At 50.8% G+C, this 10,096-nt stretch overlaps 1 protein-coding gene across 1 annotated transcript in view; it reads left to right on the top strand.

Moving 5' to 3' along the window:
- Nucleotides 1-10,096, top strand: part of LOC122547709 (uncharacterized) — a 609,753-nt gene that overhangs the window by 433,373 nt on the left and 166,284 nt on the right. Inside the window, exons 71-73 of the mRNA XM_087989511.1 lie at nt 420-602; nt 5,305-5,442; nt 6,501-6,655. Coding sequence (XP_087845637.1) covers nt 420-602; nt 5,305-5,442; nt 6,501-6,655 — 476 coding nt within the window. The remainder of the gene's footprint in view (nt 1-419; nt 603-5,304; nt 5,443-6,500; nt 6,656-10,096) is intronic.

Here is a 10,096-nt window from a genome sequence, read left to right on the forward strand (position 1 = left end):
TGGACCAGGGCCGGAGAAATGAAGTTCTGTATTGAAAAGCCTGAGTTGTGAGGGACAATCTCAGTGAGCGTGGCGCTGGGGAAATGTCCCAAAGAGCCTCGTGCTTCATCAATGGCCTTCAGTGAAGGAAACCTGCCCCTTCACCGTCCCCTCCCATCCCCCTTCCCCCTCCCTCTCCCCCCTACACTGCCCTCTCCCCGTCCCCCTCACCCACACTGCCCCCTCCCCCCTCCCCCCATCCCCCTCTCGCACACTGCGCCCCCACAGTACATGCACCCCCCTCCCCGGGTACAGACTCCCCGACCCCCCCCGGGGAACACAGGGCCCTGTCCTGCTGATGTCCGGTGCTACATTTCCAGCAGCTGAATGTATCTGTTGGTGTTGGTGCTCATTGATGTTTTTGAATGATTTGTTGAAAGGAATCGATCAGTGAGCTCCGTACAGTCTGCGAGGAGGTTTCCCAGGTGTGTGTCGCTGCTGATGAATTGAGTCGCCAGGTAGATCCATCTTCATCTGCGGCACTTCAGTCAAGTCGTCACAATCTGTTGGGGAGGGTGTCCTACCTGGAGGTGTCACTGTCCATGAAGATTCCAGAAATGCAGGTAACGCTGACACAATAGAGGAAGCTGTGTCCAATGCAGCTATTCTATATCATCCCCACTATATACCACACTGCAACACACCAATATATATGGCATTATATATTCCATACAATACCAAATGTAACGTTAAGCTCTTAAACATAAGGCGTTGGAAGATGTCACCAACAGTGTCACCAAGTAGCACCTGCTCAGCAATAGTCCGCTCAGTGATAGCCTCCACCAATCACCAACTTCCCCTGGAAGGCTTCTGTTCTGAAGGAGATTACGACTCCATATTCTGGTTATATTTCGGTCAATGTAGACGGGAGTTATACATGGAGATCTTTCAGTGTCTCTACTGTGGCAGACTGCAAAGGAATTACCTGGGAAATTGGAGTTTCTGTTAGGCATTTCCCTGATATTGGAACCCACCCGAAAGTATCCGTTTAACTCAGAGTTTTGGACAGTTTTGCTGCAGTAATGTAATTATTTATGCAGGAAATGTGAGACTACTAAAGACTTTGTATATTCCCTGAGTAACTAAGAAAATAAGTCACTGTTCAACTAACCCTGGACTTAACTCAGAAAAGATTTACAAGGATGTTGCCAGAGTTGGAGGATTTGAGCTACAGGGAGAGGCTGAACAGGCTGGGGCTGTTTTCCCTGGAGCGTCGGAGGCTGAGGGGTGACCTTATAGAGGTTTATAAGGTCATGAGGGATATGGACAGGGTAAATAGACAAGGTTTTTTCCCTGAGGTGGGAGAGTCCAATTGCCTCACAGGGATAGGGGGGGGGAAAGATTTAAAAGGGACCTAAAGTGTAACTTTTTCACTCAGAGGGTGGTGCGTGTATGGAATGAGCTGCCAGAGGATGTGGTGGAGGCTGGTACAATTAACAGCATTTAAAAGGCATCTGGATGGGTATATGAATAGGAAGGGTTTAGAGGGATATGGGCCAAGTGCTGGCATATGGGCTAGATTAATGTGACAAATGTGGTCGATGTGGGCGGGTTGGTCCGAGGGGTCTGTTTCTGTTCTGTATGACACTATGACTCTATAATACGTTCCTCTCAGACTTACATTTGACGGAGATTTTGCATCTTTTTGTCTCTGTTGCATTGTCTGTATCTCTGTCTCTCTCTCTCCCTCTCTCTCTCTCTGCAACCTATAATATCCTTCATCACTATCCACAACTCTACTGACCTTAGTGTTATCCAAAGATGTGCTAACCCATCCTCTCTGCCCTCATCCCGGTCATTTATATAAATGACAAACAACTGTGGACCCAAAACAGACCCTTGCGGTACCCCACTAGTAACTGAACTCCAGGATGAATATTTCCCATCAACCACCACCACTCTGTCTTCTTTCAGGCTTTTGCCCAAAACATTGATTTTCCTGCTCCTCGGATGCTGCCTGACCTGCTGTGCTTTTCCAGCACCACTCTGATCTAGACTCTGAAATCCATATACACCACATCAACCGCTTTACCCTCATCCACCTGTTTGGTCACCACCTCAAAGAACTCAAGGTTTGTGAGGCACGACCTACCCTTCACAAAACTGCATTGACTATCCCTAATCAACTTATTCCTTTCTAGCGGATTATAAATCCTATCTCTTATAATCCTTTCCAACACTTTACCCACAACTGAAGTAAGGCTCACTGGTCTATAATTACCAGGGTTGTCTCTACTCCCCTGCTTGAACAAGGGAACAACATTTGCTATCCTCCAGTCTTCAGGCACTATTCCTGTAGACAATGACGACATAAAGATCAAAGCCAAAGCCTCGGCAATCTCTTCCCTAGCTTCCCAGAGAATCCTGGGATAAATCCCATCCGGCCCAGGGGACTTACATTTCACACTTTCCAAAATTGCTAACACCTCCTTATTAACCTCAATCCCATCCAGTCTAGTAGCCTGTATCTCAGTATTCTCCTCAACAACATTGTCGTTTTCCTGTGTGAATTTGATGAAAAGTATTCATTTAGCGCTTCCCCTATCTCCTCGGACTCCACGCACAACTTCCCACGACTGTCCTTGACTGGCCCTAATCTTACCCTAGTCATTCTTTTATTCCTGATATACTGATAGAAAGCTTTAGGGTTTTCCTTGATCCTATCTGCCAAAGACTTTTCATATCCCCTCCTGGCTCTTCTTAGCTCTCTCTTTAGGTCCTTCCTGGCTAACTTGTAACTCTCAACTGCCCTAACTGAGCCTTCACATCTCATCCTAACACAAGCCTTCCTCTTCCTCTTGACAAGTGATTCAATTTCTTTAGTAAACCACAGTTCCCTCGCTTGACCACTTCCTCCCTGCCTGACATGTACATACTTATCAAGGACCCGCAGTAGCTGTTCCTTGAATAAGCTCCACATTTCAATCGTGCCCATCCCCTGCAGTTTCCTTCCCCATCCTATGCATCCTAAATCTTGCCTAATCGTATCGTAATCGCCTTTTCCCCAGCTATAACTCTTGCCCTGCGGTATATACCTATCCATTTCCATCACTAAAGTAAACATAATCAAATTGTGGTCACTACCACCAAAGTGCTCACCTACCTCCAAACCTTACACCTGGCCTGGTTCATTACCCAGTACTAAATCTAATGTCACCTTGCCCCTTGTTGGCCTGTCTACATACTATGTCAGGAAACCATCCTGCACACATTGGACAAAAACTGACCCATCTAAAGCAATTGAACTATAGTATTCCCAGTCAATATTTGGGAAGTTGAAGTCCCCCATAACAACTACCCTGTCACTCTCACTCGTATCGAGAATCATCTTTGCTATCCTATCCTTGACATCTCTGGAACTATTCAGAGGCCTATAGAAAACTCCCAACAGGGTGACCTCTCCTTTCCTGTTTCTAACCTCAGCCCATACTACCTCAGTAGACGAGTCTACAAATGTCCTTTCTGTACTGTAATGCTGTCCTTGACTAACAATGCCACACCTCCCCCTCTTTTACCATTTTCTCTGTTCTTACTGAAACATCTAAACCCTGGAACCTGCAACAACCATTCCTGTCCCTGCTCTATCCATGTCTCCGAAATGGCCACAACATCGAAGTCCCAGGTACCAACCCATGCTGCAGGTTCACCCACCTTATTCCAGATGCTCCTGACACTGAAGTAGACACACTTCAAATCACCTTCCTGCTTGCCGGTGCCTTCTTGCGATCTTGAAATCTTAGTTCTGACCTCACTATTCTCATCCTCCCGTATACATGAACTATAATTTTGGTTCCCATCCCCCTGCTGAATTAGTTTAAACCCACTCGAAGAGCTTTAGCAAATCTCACCCCCCCCCCCCCCCCCCCAACCCCGGGATATTGATATCCCTCTGGTTCAGGTGAAGACCATCCTGTTTGTAGGGGTCCCACCTACCCCAGAAAGAGCTCCAATTATCCAAGAATCCAAAACCCTCCCTCCTGCACCATCCCTGGAGCCACATGTTCAACTCCTGTCTCTCCCTATTCCTTGCTTCGCTTGGGTAACAAACCAGAGATAACAACTCTGTTTGTTCTAGCTCTAAGCTTCCACCCTAACTCTTGCTCGCTCCCACGTGCGTCCTCTCTCTCTCTCTCTCAGTCTCTCTTTCTCAGGCTCTCTCTCTCTCTCAGGCTCTCTCTCTCTCAGTTTCTCTGTCTCTCTCTCTCTCTCTCTGTCTCTCTATGTCTCTATGTCTCTCTGTCTGTCTCTCTCTCTCTCTGTCTGTCTCTCTCTCTCTCTGTCTCCATGTACCATGTGATTCAGGAGCAGAAGTAAACCATTCAGCCCATCAAGTCTATTCTGCCAGTTTTTCTGCCTTTTCTCCATCACTTGATTCCATTACTGATGAAAACTCTCTCTCCCAGCCTTGAATATCCTGAATGCCCCAGCCTCGACAGCCCTCTGTGGGAAAGAATTCCACAGATTCATTCCCGTCGGAGAGAAGAAATCTCTCCTCATCTCTGTCTGAAATGTATGACCCCTTTATCCTGAGATGTTGCCCTCTGGTCTGAGACTCTCCCGCAAGAGGAGACAATTTTTCCACGTCTGTCCTGACAAGTTCTTTCAGAATCTTGTATGTTTCAATAAGGTCACCTCCCATTCTTCGAAACTCCAGTGATACTGCACAACCTCCTCCAACCTCTCCTCTTCATTCCTGGGATCAGCTGAGTGAACTTCCCCTGCACTGTCTCTAATGCAAGGCTGTCTTTCTGATGCAAGATGGAGTCGTTGGACTTGAACTGGTAACTCTACTTTCTCCCTGAAGATGCTACGAGACCTGCTGAGTTTGGTCAATGCTTTCTGTTTTCGTTCCGGTATATCGTTCCTTAGAAAGGATGTCCAGAACTGTCCACAGTATTCCCACGGCGGTCTGACTTGTCCTTGGACAGTTTATATACTCCATTGCCTTTGAGTTGAATGCCAACATCCCATTTGCTTTTTTGATTACCCACTGAACTTGGACGCTAGCTTTTTCATGTTTCATGCACGTGGAATCCAAACCCCTCTGTGCTGTAGCTTTCTGCAGTTTGCACTCAATCTCTTTCTCACGCTCTCTCTCTCTCGTTCTTGCTCTCTGCTCCTGTTTATTAGAAAGTGTTTTGCTCTCTGCTGAGGCCAGTCGCAGGCTGAGTGAGACTGCTGTTACTGGCTGAGTTACTGTAGTATAGCTGCAGCTGTGTGACTAACCAGTGAAACACTCTCTTTCTGTGATGTATGGTGTCACAGGGCTTGATAGAGCAGCACGAGGAATTCCAGCAATGTTTACATGCCCTGGAGACTCTACTGAATGAATCTGAGGAGGTTCTGAAATCAAATGGTTCCAGCCCTGAGGAACCGGAAGCTTCCTGCCTCGAGATATTGAAGGTGTGTGTGTGTGTCTGCCTGTCTGTCTCTGTGTCTGTCTGTCTCTGTGTCTGTCTGTCTCTGTGTCTGTCTGTCTCCTTGTGTGTCTGCATGCGCACGTCTGTGTGTCTGTCTCTGTGTGTGTGTGTGTGTGTCTGTCTGTGTCTGTGCGCACACGTCTGTGTGTGTCTGTCTGTGTGTGTGTGTGTCTGTGCGCGCACGTCTGTGTGTATCTGCGTGTCTGCATCTGTATGTGTGCGCGTGTACCCTTTCTTGATTCAACCTCACTGAAGTTTCAGCGTACTGGGCATCTCCCACAATGGCTGTCCATCCTCTCCCCACATTATTATCTGCCATGTCCCTCAATCCCCTCCTAACACTCATCTCCATACTGCCCCTTGGCAGCATCATCTGAAAGCACTGAGTTAGTTTTCACTGTACACTGATGACTCCCAACTCTACCTCCCCACTGGCGGCACTCCTTCAATATTCAATTATCCGACTGCTCCTCCCAAAGTCCAGAGCTGGATGAGCAGTGGTTTCCTCAGGTTGAATATTGGGAAGGACAAAGCTGTTGATTCCAGTGCGCCTCTACAAATTCTGTTTCCTTGCATCCAACTCTATCCCTCTCCCAAGAAGCTGTCTGAGGCTGGACCAACGTCTCTGTCATCTCAGTCTCACATAGTCCCACCCCACCCTCTTCATGCTCAAGCGTGGCTTTGTTTCAAAATTTATTGACAGGATCTGGCTGTCACTGGCTAGCCCAGCATTTATTGCCCATCCCTAATTACCCAGAGGGGAGTCAACCCCATTGCTGTGGGTCTGGAGTCACATGTAGGCCAGACCAGGTAAGGATGGCTGTTTCCTTCCCTAGAGGACATTAGTGACCCAGGTGGGTCTTTCCTGACAATTGGCAATAGTTTCATGGTCATCATTAGACCCTTAATTCCAGATTGTTATTGAATTCAAATTTCACCATCTTCCGCGGTGGGACTTGAACCTGAGTCCCGAAAGCATTCCTTGGGTCTCTTGATTGCCGGTGTACAGCCCACCTCCTCCTAACTGTGTCTGTGTTACAGGGTCAGCTGCTGAGATTGAGCAGCAGCTTGCTGCACCTGGAAACTCTGAACCGTCTGAGCGGCCAGCTGCCAATCGATGGCCTGGATTACACCAAGGTTCAGGCCCTGAACCGGCGCTGGCAACTGGCTCGAGCAACCGCTCTGCACCGCTGCAGGTAACATCACCGTCAACCAGCTGTCCCCTCCCTGTTTCCTGTCGCACAGATTCACCACAGTGTGAGCCGGAACAAAACGGGTTGTGTTCTGAAAGTACCTGCAGAGAATTGTGAAATGGTCCAGTAAGCTGGTGGGAGGGAGAGGATCCCTGGGAGAGGAACATCCTCCGCCACCCCCCCCCCCCCCCACCCCCCCCCACCCCCCCCATCCCCCCCCACCCCCCCCCACCCCCCCCATCCCCCCCCACCCCCCCCATCCCCCCCATCCCCCGTCTCACTCACTCACTCACTCACTCACTCACTCACTCACTCACTCACCCACTCTCTCTCACTCACTCACTCACTCACCCACTCACTCACTCTCTCTCTCTCTCTCTCTCTCACTCACTCACTCACACACACACACACACACACACTCACACTCTCACTCACTCACCCACTCACCCACTCTCACTCACTCACTCACTCACTCACTCACTCACTCACACACACACACACACTCTCACTCACTCACTCACTCACTCACTCACTCACTCACTCACTCACTCACTCACCCACCCACTCACTCACTCACTCACTCACTCACTCACTCACTCACTCACTCACTCACTCACTCACTCACTCACCCACCCACTCACTCACCCACTCTCTCACTCACTGACACTCACTCACTCACTCACTCACTCAAACCCACTCACTCACCCACTCTCACTCACTCACTCACTCACTCACACACACACACACACTCTCACTCACTCACTCACTCACTCACTCACACTCACTCACTCACTCACTCACTCACCCACCCACTCACTCACCCACACTCTCACACTCTCACACACACTCACACACACTCACACACACTCACACACTCACACTCTCGCTCACTCACCCACTCACTCACCCACTCACTCACCCTCTCTCACTCATTCACTCACTCACCCACACTCACTCACTCACTCACTCACTCACTCACTTGCACACACACACACACACACTCACACTCACTCACACTCTCACTCACTCACACTCTCACTCACTCACTCACTCACCCACTCTCACTCACTGACACTCACTCACTCACTCACACACACTCACACACACTCACACTCTCACTCACTCACTCACTCACTCACTCACTCACCCACCCACCCACTCACTCACTCACCCACCCACCCACTCACCCACCCACCCACTCACTCACTCACTCACTCACTCACTCACTCACTCACTCACTCACCCACCCACTCACTCACTCACCCACCCACTCACTCACCCACCCACCCACCCACTCACTCACCCACCCACCCACTCACTCACCCACCCACCACCCACTCACTCACCCACCCACCCACTCACTCACCCACCCACTCACCCACCCACTCACCCACCCACTCACTCACCCACCCACTCACTCACTCACCCACCCACCCACCCACCCACCCACTCACCCACTCACCCACTCACCCACTCACCCACTCACCCACTCACCCACCCACCCACCCACCCACCCACTCACTCACCCACCCACTCACTCACCCACCCACTCACTCACCCACCCACCCACCCACCCACCCACTCACTCACCCACCCACTCACTCACCCACCCACTCACTCACCCACCCACTCACTCACCCACCACTCACTCACCCACTCACTCACCCACTCACTCACCCTCAATCACTCACCCACCCACTCACTCACTCACTCACTCACTCACCCACCCACCCACCCACTCACTCACACCCACCCACCCACCCACTCACTCACTCACCCACCCACCCACTCACTCACCCACCCACCCACTCTCTCTCACTCACTCACTCACACACTCACACTCACTCACACTCTCTCACTCATACTCTCACCCACTCACCCACTCACCCACTCACCCACTCACCCACTCACCCACTCACCCACTCACCCACTCACTCACCCACTCACTCACTCACTCACTCACTCACCCACTCTCCCACTCACCCACTCTCTCTCTCTCACTCACTCACTCACACTCACTCACACTCACTCATACTCACTCACTCACTCATTCACACACACACACTCTCTCACACTCATTCACACTCACTCACTCACTCACTCTCTCACTCTCTCACTCACACACTCACACACTCACACTCTCTCACACTCTCTCACACTCACTCACTCACCCACTCTCCCACTCTCCCACTCTCTCTCACTCACTCACTCACTCACCCACTCTCTCTCACTCACTCACTCACCCACTCACTCACCCACTCTCACTCACTCACTCACTCACCCACTCACTCACCCACTCTCACTCACTCACTCACTCACTCACTCACCCACTCACCCACTCACTCACCCTCTCTCTCTCACTCACTCACACACACACACACACACACACACACACACACACACTCACACTCTCTCACACTCTCACACTCTCACACTCTCACTCACTCACCCACTCACTCACCCACTCTCACTCACTCTCACTCACTCACTCACTCACTCACTCACTCACTCACCCACTCACCCACTCACCCACTCACCCACTCTCTCACTCACTGACACTCACTCACTCTCTCACTCAAACCCACTCACTCACCCACTCTCACTCACTCACTCACTCACACTCACTCACTCACCCACCCACTCACTCACCCACACTCTCCCACACTCTCACACACTCACACACTCACACACACTCACACACACTCACACACACTCACACACACTCACACTCTCACACTCTCGCTCACTCACCCACTCACTCACTCACTCACTCTCACTCACTCACTCACTCACTCACTCACTCACTCACCCACTCACTCACTCACTCACCCACTCACTCACCACTCACCCACTCTCCCACTCTCGCTCACTCACTCACTCACTCACCCACTCTCACTCACTCACTCACCCACTTGCACACACACACACACACACACACACTCACACTCTCTCACACTCTCACACTCTCACTCACTCACTCACTCACCCACTCTTACTCACTGACACTCACTCACACTCACTCACACTCACTCACACACACTCACACACACTCACACTCTCACTCACACTCTCACTCACTCACTCACTCACTCACTCACTCACCCACCACCCACCCACCCACTCACCCACCCACCCACCCACTCACCCACCCACTCACTCACTCACCCACCCACCACTCACTCACTCACTCACCCACCCACCCACCCACTCACTCACTCACCCACCCACTCACTCACCCACCCACTCACTCACCCACCCACTCACTCACTCACTCACTCACTCACTCACCCACCCACTCACTCACCCACCCACCCACTCACTCACCCACCCACCCACCCACTCACCCACCCACCCACTCACCCACCCACTCACTCACTCACTCACTCACTCACTCACTCACTCACTCACCCTCAATCACTCACCCACCCACCACTCACTCACTCA

The sequence above is a fragment of the Chiloscyllium plagiosum genome, unplaced genomic scaffold (assembly GCF_037043375.1).
Source record: "Chiloscyllium plagiosum isolate Xiang-an unplaced genomic scaffold, Cpla_swu_hap1 HiC_scaffold_8, whole genome shotgun sequence".
Taxonomy (NCBI): Eukaryota; Metazoa; Chordata; class Chondrichthyes; order Orectolobiformes; family Hemiscylliidae; genus Chiloscyllium; species Chiloscyllium plagiosum.